Source organism: Epinephelus fuscoguttatus, linkage group LG19 (assembly GCF_011397635.1).
Source record: "Epinephelus fuscoguttatus linkage group LG19, E.fuscoguttatus.final_Chr_v1".
In the NCBI taxonomy this organism is placed as follows: domain Eukaryota; kingdom Metazoa; phylum Chordata; class Actinopteri; order Perciformes; family Serranidae; genus Epinephelus; species Epinephelus fuscoguttatus.
In genome coordinates this window covers 12,924,937-12,949,893 of record NC_064770.1, presented here as the reverse complement: position 1 = coordinate 12,949,893, position 24,957 = coordinate 12,924,937, and the positions used below count along the sequence as shown (strand labels likewise).

The 24,957-nt window shown below is 40.9% G+C and overlaps 3 protein-coding genes and 2 non-coding genes across 7 annotated transcripts in view; 3 read left to right on the top strand and 2 right to left on the bottom strand.

Moving 5' to 3' along the window:
• Positions 1 to 7,466, top strand: part of kcnh6a (potassium voltage-gated channel, subfamily H (eag-related), member 6a) — a 36,539-nt gene extending 29,073 nt beyond the window's left edge. The window contains exons 11-16 of one of the 2 annotated variants that reach the window (XM_049561954.1): positions 78 to 271; positions 897 to 996; positions 1,096 to 1,383; positions 2,031 to 2,211; positions 2,806 to 3,013; positions 5,985 to 7,466. In XM_049561954.1, the coding sequence (XP_049417911.1) occupies positions 78 to 271; positions 897 to 996; positions 1,096 to 1,383; positions 2,031 to 2,211; positions 2,806 to 3,013; positions 5,985 to 6,266 (1,253 nt within the window). In that variant the 3' untranslated portion in view covers positions 6,267 to 7,466. Of the gene's footprint in view, positions 1 to 77; positions 272 to 896; positions 997 to 1,095; positions 1,384 to 2,027; positions 2,212 to 2,805; positions 3,014 to 5,984 lie in introns of both variants that reach the window. The other variant, XM_049561953.1, reaches the window with a different exon arrangement.
• On the bottom strand, positions 2,233 to 2,304 carry trnac-gca (transfer RNA cysteine (anticodon GCA)). The gene has a single exon. It is a non-coding gene; the product is annotated as a tRNA-Cys (tRNA).
• Positions 7,467 to 8,010: 544 nt separating the features above from the next.
• On the top strand, positions 8,011 to 8,082 carry trnac-gca (transfer RNA cysteine (anticodon GCA)). The gene has a single exon. It is a non-coding gene; the product is annotated as a tRNA-Cys (tRNA).
• Positions 8,083 to 9,267: 1,185 nt separating this feature from the next.
• Positions 9,268 to 14,447, bottom strand: dcaf7 (ddb1 and cul4 associated factor 7). The gene is made up of 7 exons (XM_049561961.1): positions 14,071 to 14,447; positions 13,590 to 13,748; positions 12,168 to 12,279; positions 11,954 to 12,072; positions 11,657 to 11,866; positions 11,363 to 11,480; positions 9,268 to 10,499 (listed from the first exon to the last, which is right to left on the bottom strand). The coding sequence occupies exons 1-7, from the start codon at positions 14,206 to 14,208 to the stop codon at positions 10,327 to 10,329; spliced, it is 1,029 nt and encodes a 342-aa protein (XP_049417918.1). The 5' UTR covers positions 14,209 to 14,447; the 3' UTR covers positions 9,268 to 10,326.
• Positions 14,448 to 15,892: 1,445 nt separating this feature from the next.
• ccdc47 (coiled-coil domain containing 47) lies at positions 15,893 to 22,869 on the top strand. Of its 2 annotated transcripts, XM_049561957.1 has the most exons (13): positions 15,893 to 16,003; positions 17,371 to 17,669; positions 17,803 to 17,904; positions 18,258 to 18,432; positions 18,556 to 18,677; positions 18,759 to 18,824; positions 18,961 to 19,062; positions 19,154 to 19,264; positions 19,409 to 19,494; positions 19,601 to 19,659; positions 19,743 to 19,852; positions 19,949 to 20,116; positions 22,198 to 22,869. In XM_049561957.1, the coding sequence occupies exons 2-13, from the start codon at positions 17,379 to 17,381 to the stop codon at positions 22,276 to 22,278; spliced, it is 1,473 nt and encodes a 490-aa protein (XP_049417914.1). In that variant the 5' UTR covers positions 15,893 to 16,003; positions 17,371 to 17,378; the 3' UTR covers positions 22,279 to 22,869. The 2 variants fall into 2 exon arrangements, with proteins under 2 accessions (XP_049417914.1, XP_049417915.1); XM_049561958.1 differs by lacking the exon at positions 15,893 to 16,003 and having other exon boundaries at positions 17,359 to 17,669.
• Positions 22,870 to 24,957: the final 2,088 nt, after the last annotated feature.

Genomic DNA, 24,957 nt, shown 5'->3' with positions numbered 1-24,957 from the left:
TCACTTGGTTAAATATCTATTGATAAACTCTTTGTGTTTTCCCATCCTCTTTTTTCCTTTTGCTGATGTTTTTGTAGGAAAGAACGATATCTTTGGTGAGCCCATCAGTCTGTATGGGAGGCCAGGTAAATCCAGCGCTGATGTCAGGGCGTTGACCTACTGCGACCTTCACAAGATCCTGAGAGATGACCTGCTGGAAGTGCTGGACATGTATCCCGACTTCGCTGACATGTTCTGGAACAACTTGGAGATCACCTTCAACCTGAGAGATGTGAGTGCCACCAGAGGGCGATGTCACACATTAAAAACACCATCCTATTAACAGTCACAGACCTTTTGCATAATCTGTGCTTTTGCTTTTGCCTTGAAACCTAAGAAAACCAGTTTTGACCAGTTTTATAAACAAACATGGTGCGTATACATTCAACATTTCCGACCATGATTTATTGTGTGTATACGTTAGCCGTCATAAGCATGCCTAAATTCATTCCTACCCCACGAAACATTTGCAAAGTCTTTTAAAAATGCCTTGAAACCTACATATTTTAGATCAGCTTGCATTCCTTTTTTTAAAATGCCCTTTTACTGGCATGTCTCAACCTTTATGGTACTTAACTGCCTCTATGCACAGCACACTCAGCAAAGCATTGCTCTATAACACCACAGGTGGTCAGTCACAAAGTCCACAGGGCACCTTAAAGATGTGAAATCAAAAAGATGACATCTCTTGGTCATACCTGCTTAGACGATCTCTTCTCAGCTTTATGTCGTATCCCTATCCTTGATTACGTGATTATCCTTGAAAGATTACTTTTGATGTATCTACCATGTCTTGGCCTGTTGTTTGTGTGAGATCCGGTGTGTATTTCTGAATTTCTGAAGCTGATATGTATCAGGTAGATAGAATACACCAGCCAACCCCGAGCAAGGACTCTGAATGTGGCTACCGCCGGACAAGGCATCGCAGAAGCTCCCTGCGTCGTCGAAACCGTCCGGGTGAGTGAGGGCTGTTGCTTTAAAAATTTTCATATGTTTCTATTCTGTCGGATCTCCATATTGCCTCATGCTGGTTGTCCTGTGACAATGTCTGTACAGACGGCATGGACCGTGAAGACTCTTATCCTGATCAGTCCTGTCCAATGGTAAACCACCACCAAGGCACAATGGCAGGATCCCACTGGGAAGACCTCTGCAGCAGCCCAAGCATCTGTTCTCAGTCTAGTGATGAGGAGATGAAGCCCATGGGGCACAGCAAGGGGGAGCTGTATCCCAGCGGGGGTGACACCAGAGACTATCCCCCAGCTGTGGTCAACCTCCTGCCTCACAGTGGACCCTCAGCAGGGATGGGACCGCCTGTAGACCTCGGTGGTCCACCATACTCAGGTAAAAACTACCCACAATCCCGTCACCAGTCATGTCAGGATAGTCTCCAATAGACTAGACAAAGCTTTTAAACATTTTAGAGGTCAGAGGAATTTTTAAATCACACTTCTATTAGTGCCTCCTATCTGAGATTTGAACCAAAAAGAAATGTTTAAGAAAAGTTAATATTGTTTTGCAAAGTGCAACCAAAGAGTGTATTTCTATGTGTGAAATTTTTTAAGTGGCAGTGACTATAAGCGAAATAATACAACGATAATAAAATCTGATTTAGACTTGTAGTTTGTAATACAGAATACTTGTTACACAGATACAAATGTGTCACTATACCTTTAAAATTTCAGTTCTTCCAGTACTAGTAAAAATAGAACTGAAACTAAAAGAAGAAAAGTAAAAGTAACATCTGCAAAAAGCAACAGTCAAAAATAAACTAACAAGCAGAATCTGAATAACTGAAATGAAACATTTACCAAAACTAGTAAAAATACATCGTAAAAAATTGAAAATGATATGAACATAAAGACTAAATTAAAAAAAGTACAAATTGTCTGCTTGTCATCTCATACTCACATATTGCATGATTTTCTTGAACAACAGACAATAAAGTGTTTCAGAAATTCAAGGCAGATTCTTGCTCCTCTGCACAGCAGCAGCCCCCATCAGCATGTCTGGCCTGTATAGCTATTGGCCAGATCGCAGAGCCAGCCAGTTCTCGGACAGCCAGGGACGACCGTCCTCTGTCAGGGCCAGTTTCCATCCTCCACCCTGTGCTGAGGATCGGCCCAGTGAGTTGGAGTCCAGATTGGAGCTGCTGCAGTCCCAGCTGAACAGGTGGGTTGTTTTTATGAAAAGAGGGGGCACCCGGATTTGAACCGGGGACCTCTTGATCTGCAGTCAAATGCTCTACCACTGAGCTATACCCCCTTCTGAGTGTAAAGGATGGGTGTTAACATTTTCTATTATTACCAACAGCCTGTCTTTACCTCCACGTCATACTTAGGAAAGCTCCTCCCTTCCTCCCCTGCTGTGTTTACATATCAGTTCCCAGCTGGTTGTGTGCATGGTGTTAATGTGACTAGCATATGTATGAGAGAGAGGGAAACGAGAGGGGAGGTGGGAAAGACAGAGATAAGAAAGGGTCAAAGGTGGGAGTAAAAAATTTAGAAACATTTTATATGAAGTCAGTCATGCATGTGCTTCCTTCCCTCCTTTTACATGCCTGTCCTCATATATGCATGTGATAGAAACTGTAGAGAGAGCAAGAGAGAAACCTAGTGGACATTTTTGAAAAAGCAGATGAAAGGACTCTATAAAAAGATTATGACACGCTCCATCCACCATCAAAACAGCAATAGTGTAATTTAAAGCTGCGTGTTTTTCTGTTCATGAGGACAAATTCCTAATGTCTTTCTTTATCCTGCCAAGGCTGGAGACTCGTATGACAGCAGACATCAACGTGATCCTGCAGCTCCTCCAGAGGCAGATGGCCCCAGTGCCTCCGGCCTACAGCGCTGTGTCCCCAAGCCCTCACCCGCCTCACCCCACCACCCTGTACAGCACAGGAACACCCACAATCCACACTGTCCCTGCAATCCAGCCAGTACAGATCGACAGCACTGCCTCACTGCTGCAGGTGTTGTGTTCACTTTACTTACTAACAGTTATCAGACATTTGACGCTTTGAGGTCATTCAGTTTGGGATCTTTATAGACTAATTCCAGTTACACTGAGAAAAAAAAACCTTTGACTTTTAAATTAAAGTAATGGTTTGACATTTCGGGGAATTCGCTTTTATGCCTCTGCGCTGGTAAAAGCCTTACTGGAGGTATTTTTTTGGGGGTTGCTCCCATACTTACATCCATTCTATTTTCATGACTGTGATATCTATAGACTTCCACTTGAACTCAATAGTTAACTGATTTTGTGGTTAAACGTCATTGTGACCTCACAAAATGTGGTTTTGGCCATAACTCAAGAATTCATGTGCTAATAATGACAGAATTTCACGCAAATGTCTAACAGGATAAAAAGAATGAGTGATGACATTATATATCTAAAAGGTCAAAGGTCAACTTCACTGTGAAATCATAGTTTTTGGCCATTATTCAATGTCATAACTCAGGAACAGAAGGGGAGACTTTAGGTCAAATACTAAATTGGTGACACTAATTTTGGGTGTTCACCTTGAATCTGTGCTGAATGATAGATCTTCTGTGCTGCTGGGTTGACGATTTGTGTGAAGCATCTATGTTTTATAATTTGTAGCTTTTTTGCAGAATCATCCATATATGTCTATGAAGTACTGTCTATTGTCATGGCTACACATGAGTCCGGACAGACATGGATGTAAACTGTAACTGCAACTTGACTGGTTCGCAGAGGCACACAACTGTGAGGTGGTTATTTGAATTCTGGCTTTGCACAAAAGTAACACAAACCAACTACCAGCACCCTTAAAAAAGATGACAATGACTCTGCAGTAGTCACAGGTATTTACCATCTCCAGCTCCCATCGTCAGTGATGGAAACATGATACTTAGGTGGACACACTAATTTTGCCCCTTTTCTGGTGCAACCATGGGTAACTTCTGCAACTCTTTGTCATCTTAGCAACAAATTCTGTCCATCTTGAGCATCGTTTGTGATGAGCGTCATTATAGATTACTCAGCACAGTGTTTGAAAAAGAGACTGAATAAGTAACAGATATAAAAGAGAAGTAAATATCACAACATTTTCACTCTATGCTGCTTTCTTCTGTTTACTTACCTGTTTTCCAACAAGTTCGTGAAGTTTAACATGATTTGGGAAAAAAGGGGTCTGTCACCTATTTTAAGCAGGTGTCAGCAAATGCATGTGTGCTAATTTGGGTGGGAAATGTGTATTACTCATATTCTATGTAAAATAGGCTGACCAAAGGTCCTCTTTTGCCCGGACATGTCCACTTTTCACGTCCTGTCCGGGGTGTCCGGGGGTTTTTATAAACTGATGATAATGTCCGGTTTTCTGTGTTTGTGTGTGTGTGTTAGAGTGCAGCACGGGCAGCATATTTCTGTCCGAACCCGAACCGAGCCCGACATTATTTAATGACCAAAGCACTGAGTTTGTGTCACACAGTGGTTACAGGCTATTTAACAGGCCGGGCGTGCACTGTGGGTGCTCAGCTGCGGAGAGGGAGACCTCCGTGTTTGAGACGGGAGGGGGCGGCGGGAGGTCCGAAGCTTCTAGCGAGGGGAGAGGGAGACATAAAACAAAATAGATAAAATAGGAAAAACCCTCTTTTATTTTATTTTCAGCGTTTAATCAAGGCGGAGTCGGGCGGCTGGAGGTCCGAGACTTCCAGCGAGGAGAGAGGTGGAAACAAACAGCCAATGTGTGTGTGTGTGTGTGTTATGTTCAGGTGTTGTCACGTAAATAACAGAGCCCAAGCAATAAACAGGACAGACAATAGGATTTTATTTATTTTTACACTACATTTTCACTGAAAGCTGACCGAATCCGATCCAAGCCCGAATACAATTTATAGCTACATTTTTGACCAAACCCGCCCGACCCGTCGGGTACCATCGGGCTCGGATCGCCACACTCTAGTGTGTGTATGTGTCCCCTATAGGGGCCTATCTGAATTTCTGTCTTTGAGAGATATTATTTTGTAATATAACTGAATTTTCTATCCATACATATTAATTTTAAATATATTAAAATTATAAGGCATCTTTGAGTAAACTGCGAGTATCATTAAAGTAGGCTATGTCGTGGCTGGCCAAGTGTCCTCTTTTTTGGAAATCAAAATATGGTCACCCTAATGTGAAAAGATGGATGTAGCAACCCTGACATCACCCACTGAGTTGCGGACTCCTGTTTTGAAGCCTCGAGTTTGGCCCGTTGGCCATCACCATCTCAGTGTTTGTGGAGCCAAATTTAGATTAGAGGTTGGAGGTGTGTTGGAGCAATGGGCAGATCTGACTAAAAGACTGAGTGATGCCTCGCATATGTGTATCTTTAAGCCTTAGATAAATGTAAATGCATGAGATACATAAAAATTCTCAGCCTGTACAGTTGTCACGATGGTTGAAATTAGCTATATAGACTAAAACCCGTTTTTTTTTCACTAGGCTGTAAAGGTGTTTATTTCTGCTGTAAAGTTGGGCAGTTTAAAATGGATATGTATGGGAATTCACTCGCTTCTGGAGCTAGCCTCAAGTGGGCATTCAAGGAACTGCAGTTTTTGGCACTTCTGCATTAACTTCATTTTACCTATGTTGCCTCTTGGTATTACTTTAGCCAGTAACTTCCCACAGTGTCAACCGGTTACCTGACAGAATGAGATTCAGGTGCTGCCTGGTGGATTTTGTTGCCTTTGGACAAAGTAAAGCTGGCTGTTTGCCCCTGTTTCCAGTCTTTATGCTAAGCTAAGCTAACCTACTGCTAGCCCTAGCAGAATATTGACTTTGCAGAGAGTGGTATCAGACTTCTCATCTAACTCTCAGAAAGAATGCAAATAAATGTAATGTTCAACTACTCCTTTAAACACTGAAGTCTGAAAAGGGTTCCCTACATCAAACCAATTCTGTGTGAGTTACACTTAATTCCTCTCTCTTTCCAGAGTCCAGACTCTGACTTCAACCACAAATCCAAGGACTCCCTGTCAAGCGGGATCCATCTCACTGTGGCCTCCGATGACACCGTGTCCATGTCGCCAGACGCTGACCCGCCACATCTGCCCTCTGTGAGCCTCACCCCTCCTCAATTGTCAGGGGCTCTAGAGCCTCCTGGACTGCTATGTGTCAGCCAGCGCTTCCCCTCCCTCCCTGAGCACCTGGAGACCTCTACAGAGATGCAGGAGATCCAGCGGCATGTCTCTGACCCTATCTTGCCAGGCAGCTAGAGAACCAATCACCAACTCCACCCTAAAGCCTGGTCCTTTGGACGGGACAGTCGTATGTTCCCGACTTTCCTCCTTTAAAACCTCCTTTGTCCTGTTCAGATGCTGCTGTAGAATGTGGGATGCAGAGTTCAGAGTGCCTCCTGTTTCCTACATACAGACTCTACGGCGCCCCCACAGGCTGCTGTGGATGCGTGCCCCAGCGTCACTTCACACCCGAGGTCCTGTGCAATGAAGAGATTATTCCTATCCAGCAGGGTGGGCAAAAACACAAGTTGACAGTTAATACATACAAACATATACATGTGTTATTCACTGGATCTGAAGGCTACGCAAACTGCATCCCAGTCCAAGGCTTCCTTGAAGAGAGGTGAAATGTCAAGGACTACTAATATGTTTCACATGTGAAAAATTATCTGCATTCACTTTGTATAAGAATTGCACATTTAGACTTGAGCTTAGAAAAATGTAATCATTTATTTGGAATTGAATTTATTTTCCTAATAGAGATGTGTTGATCACGATAAGAACGATACACCTAGTAAATGTAATAAATTATGAGTGTTATAAGTTAGAGACTCACTTTATTGTTTTGGTGTATGTTGGAAAAATATCAAAAGGCATTCTGTAGCTGTCTGGCGCACTGTGAAGGATGGTGGCTTCAAGGATAAAGTGTAATGTTCATCTCATATTTCATGCTCTGACATTTGATCATGAGAAGGTATTACAACATACACAACCAAGCAGAGCAGAATAACTTCATAGTTTCTTGTACATTTACACGTAGCTCTTACAATTTTGTTTTGAGCATGACTGCTTTGCTTGGTTTCTCCTCTTCCTGTTTCTGTACATCTACACTCTTCAACTCAAACATGTGTCAGCTACTTTTCATGGTCACATGCTTTCATAATATACCTGATGTGTTTATCTAAAAGTGCCAACATTAGAGGACTCGTTCTCCCGTCCTCTAGCCTGTGATACTTAAACAGTTAACATACTTAAACTGCAGACAGCTGTTTCACATCAACTGAGTGACAAGTGAAGTGGACGGTAACGGTCAGTCACACAGTCACAGTGACGTCGTCTCAAGGCGTCCTTTGTTGAGATGAATCCACAGTTACAACCACAAGGTGAATGTAATGACTTTTTAAGCATTTATAATTCTGTATAATGTTTCTTGAAGCACAAATTCCTGTTATTTATCTTTTTTAGATTAAAGACACACTGCAGAGTTACCCTGGGAGTCTGATATGCTTTTTATTATCCAGATTACTCAACCTAGTGGTTATTTATTTTGAATTCTGACCCCTAACAAAAAAGCAGCGTCCAGTTAGGGTCTCTTTTCATGTTTAAGGTGTCTGAGTTGCCAGCAGTTCCATCAAAGAGAGTGTTCGCCTCTAAACTTGGTGGTTTCATTTGAATAAGTGAGGCCCTAAGAGGTCAAATTGTCTGGAAATTAGGTAATGAATTAAAGTGATCACCCTTGTGTTAAAGCAGCCTGTTAGGGAATTAAATGGACAGACACACACACACGACCTGTCAGACCTGGGAAATGAAACATAAGCATTTATCTTTCGCTACATTTTTAGCTCTGGGAAATGATAAGAAATAAATTTAGCCATATTGTCTATACAGCACACAAACATATGCACTCATACACATTTGCACCACCCAAGCAGTCACTATGCAAACAAAAATGGTGGGAGAGTTTTACATGATCAACACTTGTGTACACTGAACTGTATCAGGGGGTATAGCTCAGTGGTAGAGCATTTGACTGCAGATCAAGAGGTCCCCGGTTCAAATCCGGGTGCCCCCTCTTTATACACACATTGTGACAATTGGCTTTGCATGAACTAATAGTACAAGGAGACAGTGGACCAATTGCAACTAGACAAACAAAACAACAAGGGGCACTGTGGTCTTAGAGTTTAAATGGTGTGTGTTCAAATGGACCTCTCTGTGTGGGAGAGCTGACGTGAGTGCTGCAAAGCTTTGATTGGTGCCATGGTAACTGGCTTCCAAAGTAGCTCTTGAAAATACTGTATTTATTCCTCCACACCACCGATAGCCATGGCTGGGGGTTTGTTTTCAGGATGACCGTCCATCTATGAATGCCAGATCTAAAATTTTGATAGATTTCACCCATTTACATTTTATTAAGGCTTAAAGTTACACATATTTAAGGACTGTGCGAAAAGTGTCCTAATAATTTAGTGCCCACCTTGAAACTGTGCTGATTGTATAAATCTTCTGTGCTGCAGGGAAAGGTTTTGTGTGAAGCATCCATGTTTTCAGACACAGATGTAAACTGTAACTGCTACCTGACAGGTGCATGGAGGCATACAGCTGTGAGGCAGTTACTCTAGTTTATATGTATACTGTACATACCCACAAAATAGCCTATAATTTAAGAAATAGTAATCCAACATTATTGATTGTGCATCAACGGTAGTTAATTTTAGTTATTCTCAGACAAGGACATTTTAAGTTAGTGATAGTTTTGTGACTCTTACTCGCTCCCATCTAACATCAGTCACCAGCACTCCAGAGTTACTTTGACTGCGACAGTGTGACCACACGTGACAAGCTAGTGTGACACACTAGCAAGATGTTAAGAAAGTCAAACATCTGGAATTGGTTCAAAGATTTGCGAAGGTAACCCCCAAAAAGTCAAGTGCCAAATATGCATAAGGAAACTGACATATCACAAATCGACAATGAGCTTGGCACAAAACTGTAATAGCTTAGCCTTCTTGCCAAGTATTCTTTATGTCTAGCTGATGTTTCAAAAAAGCGGTTTCTCAGTGAAACTTGGATGCTAAAAAACTGATATTCAGGACAGTCTTACTGTGGAGTAAGCATGATTGTTAGCAGGGTTTTCTGTGGGTTTTCCACCTTCCTCTTAGGTTGGTGACTTTAAATTGCCTGTGGGAGTACATCCATAGGCACACCTTTTTAACGAGGATAATCAGTTACAAAAAAATGCATGGACATCAACAAGTTTGTTCCTAGGACATGGAGGAATACAATTTATTAGAGCAAATTCAATAATAAACTTTATGAAAAAGCTACAACATGAACACTTGTCTTACCAACATCTCAAGTTGATATATTTATATGTATGTACATTTTTGCCTTGTAATGGCATGCTACAAGGACATGACCCTTTAATTATTGAAAACAACAAAAAGAGAGGCAGACACAGTCAGGAAGTTGCTTCGCTCTCCTGCCATTCCACAACTCACTCTAACACACAAAGAAAATGCAGCTTTCAATGCACAACCTTCTACAAATAAAGAAGAAGAGAATAAGTAGGGAGTTTAAAAAGGCTGAACGACGTTGCTCTGGTAGGTTCTGAGTGTTGCTGTACATGGCTGCCTTACAGTGTCACCAGCCAAACTAAAACACACCGTATGATGACAAACACCACTGCAGTGACAATACGAATCCCTCTCAGGTTATTTTACGATTTATAAAAATTGCACAGGTCACAAGTTTGAGCCTCGTACCATCATACTGTGGGAGGACACACACCCATTTGAAATGGGTTTAATTGCCACAGGGGGTAAACAAGACTATAATATACTTTGAGTCACCAATAATATGGTATGAGTCCACAAGAAGGCTACGACATATCACTACATCTTAGAGAGGTCATCTTCTGCCATCTACAGTAGTTTGTATCAACCTTTACAACTCAAACAGATGAAACACACAACATCTAAACCCTTCATCATAATCTCACAGCTGGCTGAAATCACACCAAAAGTATAAAAATCTGAATTTCATAGACAACTGCTCAGAGTCCAAAGCTTCTGAACACTACCTTGAGAGCAAAATAAATAAGAGCTTAAACACGTTTAATAGAACAATGGAGTAAAGACATGGGAGAAAGTGTAAACCAGGTTATTGTGGAGTAGGTGTGTGTGATACTCCAAACACGTTCAGGAAGTTCACTCGTGACATCGTCCTGGTCTTGAAAGCAGTGGGACGACGACTAAAAATGAAGTCCAAATCTGAAACAACAATCCTTCTCTTCGTGGTCTAAGTGTTCGTGGCTTTAGACACGCAGGATCTCCAGGCAGTTGTTGTAGCAGATGGCAATCCAGTCCGGCTGCGTGGAGGCCCACTGCACGTTGTTGATCTCCCCTTCGGCAGTGTAGGCCAGGATGGGATCCTCAATGGCGCGCGGCATCTGCTGGATGTCCCAGATCAGAGCCTGGTGGTCATCGGCTGAGAAGACGTGCAGAGAGGGCATTAAAAGAGATGTGTCGGACAGAGAGCAGAGAAATACAGATTACAAATAAAGTTAAGCCTTAAAGGAACAGTTTACCCCCGAATCAAAAACACAATTTCTTCCTCTTACCTGTAGTGCTATTTATAATCTAGATTGTTTTGGTGTGAGTTGCTGAGTGTTGGAGATATTGGCTGTAAAAATGTCTGCCTTTTCTCTACCAAAAAAATACCTTTAAAAGACCTCAAGAGCAATGTCTCTTTCCAGAAAATCCAACCCAGTTACTTGAAATAGTCCACAGTCCTTGTTGTGAGCAGTTTCATGTGGGAACTATTTTCTTTCTACCAACCTACACCCACCAACCTTATTACTGCAGCACAGACGGAAGCGTGCATCTACTGCTAGCTCACCTCGCACCACTGAGCAGCTAATGTTACAACTCAGCGGAGGAGGACGCCATTAATGTTTACACCTCTAGCTGTCACAAGCACAAGCTTTTGGTCAATGAGTAGATGCACACTTCATTTGGGGAGTGTGTCCCTTTAATGTCCCTGAACACTGTAGGAGTTTGGGCTGTTTCAGATGAAAGTTAGCTACTGTGAGGAAAAACATGTTTAAAAGGCTGAATTTTGAGGCATTAAACAAGAGAGCACTGCTGAGTACATATTTACCTCAAACTCACTTTCAAAACTTGGCATTTTGTGTTGTTTTCCCACACTCTCTTTTAAGGCGTTTGACAATTAAAAATGCCAGTACAATGACCAGACTTGTTTTTGTTTTGTTTTTTCATTTTAAAAACATGTCTATGGTAGCATCTGTTTTTTTCAACTATGTATATCCCACTATCTGTAGGTGCTTTTACCTGCAGTACAGATGTGACATGATGAGTGAGGGGCCCAGGCGATGCCGTTTACACAAGCCCGATGGTTGTTCAGCCGAGCCACTGGAGTGCAAGGCACACGCACGTCCAGGATGACCACCTATCAAACAGAACAGTGGTGAAGTGTCCATAAACTTTAATATTTCATGTTTCTTGTGCTTATGGAGCTGGAAAGGGAACACAAAATCCTTCAGGAATCAATTAACAATCAATGTTAATACAAAAAAAAAACAATGGGCAGAAAGATGGGTAGTGAAGGATCCACAGCAAACTGACCTCCATGCCGTCCATGGCCATTGTGGCCAAGTAGTTGGGGTCCTGTTTATTCCAGCAGAGGCGGAGCAGCGGGTGGTGCTGGGGGTCTTCATAGATGATGGTGCTGTGTTCCAGGTGCCGAAGGTCAAACATGCGGACGGATCCATCAGCTCCCACAGAGGCAAACATGTCTCTGCCACCTCCTGCACGGCTGAACGCGATGTCATACACCTGCACAGACACACCAACACTGATCTAAATGTTTTTGTGTACAAAAACACATAGGGCTTCTTTTTCACAGCACAGGTACACACAGACCTCTTTGTCATGAGCGATCAGCTGGGTTTTTACATGTCCGGACACCAGGTTAACCCGTCCCAACACCTGACCGGTCTCCAACCCCCAGATTGTGCAGGTGGTGTCGATGCTGGAAGTTCCTGCAGAATGAACAAACACGTTGAACAACACAACTGAAAGAGCAACAAAGCCCGATGTATAACCTCCAAACTATTTATCAGAGTGGATCTCTCACCCAGCAGATTGGGGTCAACTTCATTCCAGTCAAAGGAGGTGAGGGGAGCACAGAAGTCGGAGTTCTTGTTGTTATTCAGCAAACATTCGAGACGTGTTTCTGTGTCGCTGACCTGCGTGATAAATGTAAAGGAATTTGTCAGTGAGCAGACTTCTGAAAACAAGCGCTAAATTCAGATACAGATGTCTTCTTGAAGTGTAATCATGCACAACTGTAGATCACAGGGACAGGCGGGGAGTTAAGCAGTAAGACTGAAAACGAGTCAGACAAAACCAGACAAAAGGCAAAATCAGTAATGTTCATCTCTTAACACTTTCTGACTTTGTTACAAATATATAGTGTCTTTTTTTTTTTAAACGCTGTAGGACATTGTTTTAAACAGGAGTGAAAAGAGCACTTGTTGGGAACTATTTCTAGCTGTGGATCAATACACAGTTGGTGCCCTACAGCAGTGGTTCCAATAGGACCCCTTTTCTATCACTGAGTAAACCAATGACCCCTGACGAAGGGAAATATTTTAAGTGCAGTTCATATTAAATTCAATGCATATCAATAATAGTACAGAACAACTAATAGATTGTACAATTAACCCAAATAATGAACGAGATACCTACATAAAGTTCTTGTAAAACAAGTGATTTGGATTTTGAGCAAAGGATGTCCTGTAAAGATTGCAGAGATGAGTTTTTCCTTTCACTTTTAGTGACTTTTAATTAAGTTCTCTATCTGTCTTATGTGTTTTATTTTACAAACCTTTGAGACATTTTATTGTTTGTTATTTGGTTGTTTCAACAGTGTAGTTTTCTAATGTAGGACAAGGCTGTTTAGCAGACAGTGAAGATTCTGTGACTATAGCTTGTGTTCAGGTCTTCACCGTGCTCTTAAGATTAATTTTTACCCAAAATTAAATCTGGAACAATAATCAAAACTTTATTTTTTCTAACAGCAATGAATGAAATGCAGAGATATAGTCCCGCAGTATCATTTTTTAATTATTTTGTGTTGTCTTACACCCCTAAAATCAAGCAAGTCCATGACCCCCATGAAGCTTTGGTGACCCGTAGTGGGGCTCAGGACCCCAAGTTTGGGAACCCCTGCTCTAGTAAGAGGCAGGATGGTGTGTGTGTGTGTGTGTGTGTGTGGAATTGACTTGAAACATAATCACAGCACCCCTATTTATTGTAAGGAAGGATCATATCACCCAGTGCAACTGTGACACACACTGATGTGTTTATAACAGTGAAGCATTTGGGCAACAATGGACCTCGATTTCATGTATATTTTGGATTAGTTAAGGATCTGTTTATAGATATTTTATATCTGCACCAGTTTTTGACAGCAACTGCTGCACAACAAGGAATTTGATGACATATAAACAACAGACATATCATCAGACTCATCCTGTGAGATCAAATATCCTACCCTCCATATGCGCAGGTAGTCTCCACTGGTGGCCAGCAGGTCCGGGTACACCCCCTTCGTGTCTGGGATCCACATGATCTTGGTGGTGGGGTAAGGATGGTCAAACGTGTTCCTGCAGACGAATTCGGAGCTCTCCTCTTCCAAACCCACCAGCTGAACCTGTGCAGGAGCAAACACACACATTAATTGTTACTGCAAGGCAGCTAAATGGCTGTTTACAGAGCAACAAGGGTTAGAAATAGACTTAGCTATATATAGTTTTACTGAGGAACATTGATATGACAGACACAACGGCATTCTTGCAGAATATCTACACAGGAACTTTGGTTATTTGTGTGTCACTGAGGACTGACAACAAAATAGACACAGTAATTTTATTTCTTGGTGCTGCGCAGGACAGCTAGCATTAGCATTAGCATTAGCTCGCTAACGTTACCACCTCCACTGTTAGCCGATGAATGGCCATGACCACACTACGCACCTTGTTGTTGTATTCCTCCACAAAGCTCCCGAGCGCCAACCGAAAGCGTTTGTCTGGACGGACGCTCCAGTTCATCGCGTACACCGTCCATGGCGCCTCGTATTTGTAGATTTCTTTTCTTTTGCCGTGAAGCGACATCCTCCCGACCTACAGCTGTTGTCCGAGCAGCTAACACGCTACCGTTAGCTAACTACAAAATAAGTAGTCCTCCAAGCCAACAATTGTCAGTTACTTTAACTTGCGATAACAAATACCAGCAGGTGTGGTGGTAATGACCATTTAATTAAATAGATGTTGTTTTCGAGCAAGATTTCTCACCACTTTACTTAACAAAGAGTAGCATTGCTCGTTACGATCTATAGCGCTGTCAAGTCCAACAAAACACAACTGACTTCCGGTTATTATTTACAAAGAATAAAAGCAGGTCATTATTTTAAAAATGATTTTTTTTTTAACAACAAAGTATGATTTTATTATTTAAATAACTGTTTCTTTGACAAAAATATACATCCATTAAGCCAGACTTTGTGAGTTTCTACCAAATCTCACACTATTTGTGATTTACGTCATACTTTGTCTGTAAAAACTTAAAAAATAAAGACACATTGAAGGCTCTTATTAAAAACACTGTCGGCAAATGGTTTATATTTATGTGTATTTGTTCACAAAATTGTTAGAATATTCATCTGTAGTTTTCATTTTAATCTAAAACGTTTAATTTTTCAACGTCTATGAGTTTGTTCGCAATGTCCGCAATAAATACATTGCATAATTATGACTGATATGCAAAGAAAACAATTGACTCTGTACACTACTATATTCTTATTCTTTTGCCTGCCTTAAAAAGAAAAGTAAAACCAATAATGACACCAACAATTGCATTTTCAGTGAGCATAAATGTGAATACAGTGACTACATCACACGTACTTCACATTAAATTTCTGGGTACATTTTGGGCCAAACATTACTAATATTCCCGTTCTCGTGGTTTTAACCACATTTCCAACTGTCTAGTATTGAAATTTAACTAGAAATGTTGAAAAAAAAGTTTTATTTTAGAAGTTCGAACCGGAATATACCTAGTGTATTGTGTCTAACTTGACGGATAGTTGTAGTTACTCGGTATCGCCACTAGAGGGAAGCAAAACGTGATTATAAATCAAAGCCGTCTGTTGTATACACAAACACGCCTCCTGTAACTTCAAAATAGATGAGCTTTTTTTATTATATATATATATATATATATATATATATATATATATATATATATATATATATATAACAAAATAGACACAGAAGAATGTAAATAATACAAATAAATATCTAAATATAAATGGTGTTCATTTTGAATGAAAGGTTGGTGCATTCAAACTCTATCAATTTGTACAATCTTACACACCCTAGCTGTTCTTTTGCAGATTTTAACCTCCTATATTTACAATTTAGGCGAAATTCATTCCAAAAAAAACCCATTCAAATAGGTGGGGTTTCATGAATTCGGCTCTGTGCATATAATATTATGCCATTATGAGGATTGCTGCTGATTTTCTAGCCTCTGTCTTAACAAGTCCATACATTACACTAACAGGTGATTTAAACTGGACAGATAACATTTTTTAATTAAATCATTATTCCATTTGTTTCCAATAAAGTTGACAAGAAAATAATTAATTCTCCGTGGTATCACTACCTGTATTGCAAAAGGAACACACGTCACTTTCAAAACTGAATCTTGCTGTAAGGAATTAATGAGAGGGATACACAAGGAATAATGTAAAGGGGGTCAGTGTCACATCCTGTTGCGATGCTTTTATTTTGAAAGGTCAGCCCCGTGTCGAGTACTCCACTGCTTCAGGCGTAACATCACTACAAGGACGGTTCAGGCTGCTTTAGCTCAACCAGCGTTACGGTTATTGTCACTGTAACTCTCCAGGTAAGCTCCTTATCCGGTTAGTCCACTTATTTTGTTTTAATAAGTCCCATTTAACGTAGCGAGTTGTGTTAAAGGGAAAAAAACGCTGCTTTCCGTACAGGTTTTGGGGTGAGCGTTAGCAACAAGGTGCCATGCTAGTTAGCCACCGTTAGCATGCTAACGTCAGATTTGCTAACAGCTAATGATAAAGTGAGAGGGTGCTGGGGGATGGGGCGGGTACTGTGATTATGACTACGGTTTGTGGTTTAATTCTACGTATGTCACAAGTCCACAGTGATAGTTTTTACTAGAATGCCACTAAAGTAAGTGAGACATATCCCATTATTTCAGCCCGTTAGCAAGCGTGGAAGGTAGCAACGTTGGGTCTTTGGGTAAAGTTAGTTGGGCTCGCGACAGCTTTCTGGTTGAATATTCAACCCCCAGCTAGTACAGCGTCCTAAGTTTGACCTTTATGTTGCCCCGGTAGTGTCGCAGTCTGTCATTAAAATGTCTTATTGTGGTATTTTGTAGCTTTATCCTGTTTTATTCGCAATGACAAAGTGACAGCGTACGCAGAGATTAAAACGTTTCCCAACACTGGCTCACTGGACTTCCTTCTCTTCCTTAGTCATTGTTTTCTAGCTAGTCTCTGTCCTTAGAGATTAGTTAGTCTCTCTTTGGGGTTTGTCACATGGACTCCCAGTGTGTGAGCAGGCACTGACTCGATTTCTGAAACGTGAACCATTTTAATAAACGTGGACTCTTGTCACAAATATAACTGTTGACTACAGAGGCCCCAGTCTGGACTACCATGTTAAATATTTGCATGTGTAACCTTGGCAGCTTGGAGTGAATAATTGTAGTAGGTTGACACATTCACCACACTTTATGGATTTATATCAGGTTATGCTTCCAAGTAAGGCTGGGCGATACAGAGAAAATCAAAATATTATGACCAAATACCTTGATAAGGATATTGTAGAGTTGACTATTGGACTATTGGATATTTACACAATATTAAAGCAATAAAACAACAGAACAGTCTGGTAAGTTCAGAAAATTGCATTACTTTAATATAATGGCAGCCTTTAAAACCAGGAAGACACAACCTGTACAGAAGTAAGATATACAAAATCTAAAATGACTAATACATAAGCACCTTGCAGCATGTAGTAGTTGACAGATTTCTGAACTGATTTGGCTTTTCACTTCTTGTTTTAAAGTTTGAGCAAGCTTTATCCTTCCTATTGTTTATTATCTATGTAGACATGATAAACTTCTGCATTTGACCTTCCCTGTTTGTTTAACTTGTTTAACCACCCCTATTTATATGTTTTCCTGTCTGTTGTGCCAACTAATGTTAACTCAGTTTTTCTGCTTTGGTGCAGGTCCCACCATGCGTAGCGCGCATCTCCTCCTGATACCTGCACTACTGCTCCTCCTGGCCCTTCCTGTTTCCAGGGGACGCTACAATGATGACTTTGATGATGGCGAGGACCTTGCAGACTTTGATGACAATGACTTTGCTGAGTTTGAGGACATGAATGACGATCCAGCACCGGAGGCAGAAACTGCCCCTCCGCCTCGGGCTTCGCCGTCCTCGCAGCCTGAGGACGATGAAGATGAAGATGAAGCCACTGTGGAGCTGGAGGATGGCATGGATGGTTTTGAAGACTCAGAGACACAGGTACACAGCCTTGTCTTACTGGCTACAGCATAATATTTTAGCACACCTTTTATAATAACTATTTTATCTATATGTGTGGCATTATACAGATTTACACAGAATCTACAGATGATTCAACTTTATGTTTCTCTAGGATCAGGACATATACAGCAAATATGACCAGGAAGAGTTTGAGGGGATTGGGGACATGGACAAGCCTAGCCACTCCATGAAGGACCCCCTCATAATCCACACGGTAAGCTGGGTTTATTGCTGAAATCTTCTCAGAGGCAAGTTTCACACTCTCCTGTCCCCTGCTGATTGTGATCTGCTTAGGCTCTGACTGGGCACATGGTTCCTGCTGACTGCAAAAAATATGATGTTACATGTTGTTTTGTCAACTGCGTGTATCCTGGTCGCAATTTTAAAAAAAAAAAAAAAAAAAAAAAACATAACCAAATCTAACATTCACATTAAAATTGTTTATGTTATGTAACTATATTCAGTTGGAAAAAGACTAAGTTCCCCTTGCGCTTTCATGCACTGGCCAACAAAACTTTACTATCGGTCCAGCTGTCATACTGATGACCACTTGTTGTTTCTCTGCAGGTTCCTGCCCATCTGCAGAACAGCTGGGAGAGTTACTACATGGAGATCCTGATGGTGACAGGCCTGTTGGCCTACATCATGAACTACATCATCGGCAAGAACAAGAACAGTCGCCTTGCTCAGGCTTGGTTCAACTCACACAGGGAGCTTCTAGAGAGCAACTTTGCACTAGTGGGTGAGTTCCTCCACCTCTGAGTTGCCTCCTATACACAGCAGCAGTGTGAGAAAGCAATGAACAAAATGGTGACGGTTATTATGGAACAGATCTTGTGTTAATGTCAATAATTTGTATGTATAGGTGACGATGGCACCAGTAAAGAAGCAGTGAGCACAGGGAAGCTGAATCAGGAAAATGAACACATCTACAACCTGTGGTGCTCCGGGCGTGTGTGCTGTGAAGGCATGCTGATCCAACTCAAGGTATAGACAGTGTGTTTTATGCATGGGTGTGTGTTGCTGTTAAATATACAGTCATGTAATGTTCCCTGTGGTCTGTGCCAGTTTCTGAAGAGGCAGGACCTGCTCAATGTTCTGGCCAGGATGATGAGGCCCGCCTGTGATCAAGTGGTACGTAGCAGCCAAATAGCAGTTCAAATAAGTCTGTGAAGTGGAACACAAAATATAGATGCCCTGGCTTGTGCTTGTAAAAGTAGTAGTAATAGTCAGAGTCATTGTCTCACTGTGAGTATCTGTCTATTTGTAGCAAATCAAAGTGACGCTTAATGATGAGGACATGGACACTTTTGTGTTTGCTGTTGGCACCAAGAAGGCGATGGCCAGGCTTCAGAAGGAGATGCAGGACTTGGTAAATATATATCAAACGGATGCAGTCTTAAGCTGTGTTTTTTTTATACAGTACTGTTATAATGGTGTTGGTTTTTGTTGTTTTTCCATAGAGTGAGTTCTGCGGTGATAAGCCTAAGTCCGGGGCTAAGTATGGGCTCCCAGACTCCCTTGCTATTCTAAGTGAGATGGGTGAGGTCACGGATGGGGTGATGGACAACAAGGTAAAGTCTTCTTATGCCTATCTCACAAGGCACTGCAGAGTCTCAGAATACTGAACAGGGTTTTTTTTTTATTTGTCAGACAACATCTTCCACTCTTAAAATATAGCTCTCTCATGCCTCTGAATCTGCTTTTGATATTTTTAGATGGTGCATTATATCACCAATCATGCAGACAAGATCGAGTCCATCCATTTCTCGGACCAATTTTCTGGTCCAAAAGTTATGCAAGAGTAAGTATTTATTTAATCTCTTTATTTTTGGAATTTCTCAAATGGAATTTATTGAGAATGTTAATATTTTCCTCGTGGTGCTGAAAGTTCCCGTGCCGTTTTTCAGGGAGGGTCAGCCCTTAAAGCTGCCTGAGACCAAGAAGACGCTGTTGTTTACATTTAATGGTGAGTATTTTGTCTTTCCCACTATCTATGACCCCATAATTTGATTCTATGATGTTTAATGAACACTTCGTGTGTGTGCGCAGTGCCTGGCATGGGCAACACCTCTCCCAAAGACATGGACTCTCTGCTCCCTCTCATGAACATGGTGATCTACAGCATCGATAAAGTCAAGAAGCTCCGTCTCAACAGGGAGGTGAGCAGGATTTAAGTGCTCTGGTGCCCCACTTGTTTGCTGTGCTTTTCAAGAATGTGCAGCTAAGAGTCCCTTCTATCCTCCCTGTTTATTAAGGGCAAACTGAAAGCTGACAGAAACCGTGCCCGTGTGGAGGAGAACTTCCTGAAGCAGACTCATGCTCAGCGTCAGGAGGCAGCCCAGACACGCAGAGAGGAGAAGAAGAGAGCCGAGAAGGAGAGGATCATGAATGAGGAGGACCCTGAGAGACAGCGTCGTCTGGAGGTTGGGAATGCCGTAAACGAACTGCACAAAAAAGATCCTTAAATGAATAGCTTAACATTTTGGGATATCTACTTATTTACTTTATTGCCATGGGTTTGATGAGAGAATTGATAACACTGTCAAGTCTTTATGATAAATGTGTAGCTGGAGACAGCAGCCAGTTAGTCTGTACAGAATCAAAGCCGTAAAAGAAAACAATAATTAGCCACAAAACCTCCCTGTTAAATCATAACTTGTCTTGTTACACTTTTTTATATGTAACTTGTTAACTAAGCTCTGAGGGTACCTGTTAGTAGGTAGATTTTGGGCAGTCAGGTAGCAGGTAGTCAGGTTCCTGTCTCTATGCTCCGCTAAACTAAACCAGTATGTTCATATTTTGAGTACAGACATGAGTCCTATCAATTTTACTCATCTAGATCTATCTTCAGTTCGTCCATTTGTCTGTCCCAGTCCTGTGAACATGAACATCTCAAGAATGCCTTCAGGGAATTACTTCAAATTTGGCACAAACGTCCACTTGGACCCAACGATGAACTGGTTAGATTTTGGTGGTCAAAGGTCGAGGTCACTTTGGCTTTGCCTGTCTCATTAGGCCCGTTTCCATTGAAGAAGTTCCTGGTACTATTTGGGGGGCAGGAACTACTACATGAACGTCCCCTCGCTCGGCCCTCTCAACCGCCGTGTCTCCACTGAGAGAGTGGAGTAGTAGGAAGGTTCCTGTAAAGTTACCGGGCTCTGTATGTGATGTAATCGTTGCGCAACCATTTTGACCGGGGTGACGTAGGGACGCTGTTAGCTGTTAGCCGATAGCGGTGTCTGTAATGGACCACTTTGTGAGTTTAGTGAGTTGGAGTAGTTTCATGTCGTTTCCGGCAACGGGAGGCTTTTAACAGATGACGTCCTGATGTTAGCTTTGCTGCTGCTGTTAGCTGTCCCTGTCAGCTGACGCTTTCTAGACATCGTGATTTCCCAAAACTGAATAAATACCACACATAGCAATACAAAACTGCTTTGCTAGCTCAATCATGTTGTAACTAAGATATCCGCCGGAAAAAAATATGTTTTTCACGGACCATTTATTGAGTTACATAGCGGTGGAAGCTATGAACGAGCTAACCCTCGTCTGCTGAGTTTTAAAAATGTCGGCTATTTTGTTGCTTTCTGTTGATGTCACATTCCGCCTTGAGTATATCCAGTCAGCACCAAGTAATCCCCAAGCCCCAGCCAGGAGTTTTTCGTGGCCGTTCTGAGTACCTACCCCGAGGCAGGGACTTGTTTAGCCCCTGTAAAAGTTCCGGAACTCTGTCCTTGGGGGGTGGTTCCTGCGGTGGAGACATGCACCAACGGCCCCGGCCCCATAAATTTACCCCGAAGTTCCTGCGGTGGAAACGGGCCTATTGTTGTGAGCGCGATGTCTCAAGAGCTCCTTGAGGAATTTTATTTATATTTTTTTCAAATTTGGTACAAATATCCACTTGGACTTAATGATTAACTGATCAGGTTTTGGAGTTCAAAGGTCAAGCTCACTGTGACCTTGCATCCGTCTCATTCTCGTGACTGTAACATCTTTTTTGATTTGATTTCCTCAAATTTGGCACAAATGTCCACTTGGACTCAAGAATGAACTGATAAGAATTTGGTGATCAGAGATCAAGGTCACTGTGACCTCATAAAACATGTTTCTGGCCATGAAATTGATATGCTAATTTTGTCAAAATTTTACATAAATTTCTCATTGGATAAAATGAAGTGATAATCATTCATATGCAGTAGGTCAAAGGTCAACTTCACTGTTATATCATAATGTTCAGCAAAAACACTTTTCTAGCCATCAAAGTCATGACTCAGAGAAACAAAAGCGGAGACATTTGATGAGATACTGAACTGGTGACAGTAATCTTGGGTGTCCATCTTGAAACTGTGCTGATTGTATGGTTCTTCTGTGCTGCCGGGGGAAAATGTGTGTGAAGCATCCATGTTTTCACAGACATGAATGTAAACTGTAAATGCAACTTGACTGGTTCACTGAGGCATACAAACACAAGGTCGTAATTCCAGTTTTTCTTTGGTCCTTATTTCAGGAAGCAGCCCAGCGACGTGAGCAGAAGAAGATTGAGAAGAAGCAGATGAAGATGAAGCAGATCAAAGTGAAAGCCATGTGAAAGATCACCACGGGGGATACAAGCACACATGAAAGCAGTGCTCAGCTCAAGACAGTTCTCTGCAGCTTCTCTCACCTCTGTCCGTAGCTCTGGCTCACAGTTGCTCTAAACAGACATCCTGTGCCTCTGGGTGTGTCAAGCTCTGCTGTCTCTGTCAACACCTGCTCCATTTGGTGCGGCTGAACCCAAATGACTGAGAGTGAACTGTCCATGTCTATTGACAGGGACTGTTTTTTTTACCATCATATCACCACAATTCACATCAGGATATATATATTTTTTTTTTTGTCTTTTTCTGTCCAACTGTTTTCTCAAAATTAATCTTAGCTCTGTTTGAAAGCTGTGCAGCTTAATGAGCTTTTAAACTTCATCTGCCGGGAAGGGACACGCTATTTGGTGGTATCGAGCCAGGTTTTAAAATGAATGAAAGCATCGCTGTGGTTTCATTGGAAGTTTATTAGCATTAATATAATCTTATGATACTGTCAATGAAATTTTAATTTATATCTGCCATGAGGTTGGTTTCTTGCAGGCTGTTTCTTATGAATATCTGAGCAAACATAATAAAATGCACTGGAGTCTGTTAGAAAACGTATTGTTCTGTCCTCTTTCTCTAAATTTCAAGCATTTGATTAAATTTATGAGGCAATCGATGAACGATATGGAAACAGATTCACGGACCTCTGGGTAGCAGCAGTTAAAAGAGTGAGGGTCTATAACAGGGACCAGAATGGCTGAGGCTTGGTGCTAAATTTAACTGTGAGATTGTGTCAGCAATCTCCAAACTAGATTTGGTTACATCAGTGTAGTTCACAAGCTAAAATGGATACAATGACCCAGTCTAACCAGATTTAAGGGTGGGTATAATAAAACCTGTGATCCCCTTCAGTAATGCAGGGTGTCTGCGGGTCCTTAAAAGGTCTTAAAATCTCTTAAATTCAATTATATAAATATTAGGACTTAAAATTCATTAAATAGCTCTCCATTTGAATTTTTTTAATTGCCACTAACATCTAATGTCATTCATCCATCTTTTAATTTTGCTTTGTCAGAATGAGTCAGATTCTTCTGTGTGCAAGTACTTATTTCGGATGTTGCTAATCTTTAAAAAAAAAAAAAAAAAAAACCTACCACTGAACCTAGTAACTCTTTTTACTTCATGCTTGCACTTTTGGCAAAATGTAGATTGACTAGACTCATTCTAAGAACCATATTCCTACATAGACCTACCTCTGCATGTGGCCATGGATATAATTGAACCTGCAATGCTTGAATATGGAAAAAAATACATCAACAACAGTCATAAATTTGGCTAAAAAGTATCTTGAAAAGGTCTTTAAAAGCATTAAATTTTAGTGTCTGATACCTATAGACACCTTGAAAACACAAGAATCTTGTGGGGGGTTTTTTACCACACTATCTCAAAATGTCATTTAACCTTTTTTATAGAAGCATAAATATGTCAGGAAATAACATACACTTAACAAAATATGCATTGCACTTAGGGGTTCGGAATGGGATTGACTTTTAAATGAATGGCATGATAGTATCCACACTTTGTAATCTGGAGATCCAACAGGGCAAATGATTCAGTATGATGTATAGACATAAATCTGGATTTTGACCTGTAATTGGATTTCCATACTGAAATTCTTTGAATTAGAAAATTTAATGGTTGCCCTCTTTTGGAAACCATTTGTTTAACCTTTTACCAAATAGTGTTTAAATTGTGACATTGCAGATATTTTTGTTCTTATAATTGATATGCATCTAAATTTTCAAGTTCAGTCACAAAATGATATGAATCTTCTCCAGCAATGCTTTCACATTGATTATTATTTTATGGTGCGCAATACTGGCCACTTTCCAGATGGCAAGAGGTGTTGATTTTGGGCTAGTTTCTGTACAAAATAGCCAGTAGTTAACCACAACAATGTTCAGTATGCAGCAGTGGAATGTAACTCAGTACCTGCACTTAAGTACAGTTTTTAGTCAGTTGTGCTTTACTTGAGAAAAAAAATGTGATGAAAAGGATTAGGATTAAACTGCCTAATAATATAAAGTAGTTAAAATTAGCTCCACCTCAAACAGCTACAACATTAAAAATGCAGCCTACACATTAATAAATCAGTAATAGTGATCAAACAATAACATCTGAATAAAACACTGACAGGGCCCATTTTGTTAAAGTTAAAAAGTTTAAGTTCTTTATTTGTCATATGCGCAACAATTCCAGTGAGGCGAAGTGAAGGCACTGGCAATGAAATTCTTTGCCCTCAGGTTCCCTCTAACAACTCATAACACATACAATATGTAAAAAGAGAAAATCAAGCAAATAAATATAATAAGCTAAGCTAAGCAAAATAGTGTAGAAGTTAAAATCAAGAAATAAAATGAAATATATAAAATAGAATAAAAAATGTAATATAATATATTGTACTGTGGTAGACTGGTGTATAGTAGTAATAAAATTAGTGAAACAGATAGTTTTCTTTAAGTGGGGTTGTATTAGGTACTTATCCATGGTCAGTGTATTACCTACAGTAAATTGTAGTCAGCATGCCCCCAGTTTAGAGAAGCAGGCTGGAGTCCGATACAGAAGCTAAGCATTGTACTGCTGTGGATGGGGTCAGCAATAAAATGTATTTTAGCCAACTAAAAAAAAGTCCTGTCCAAAAC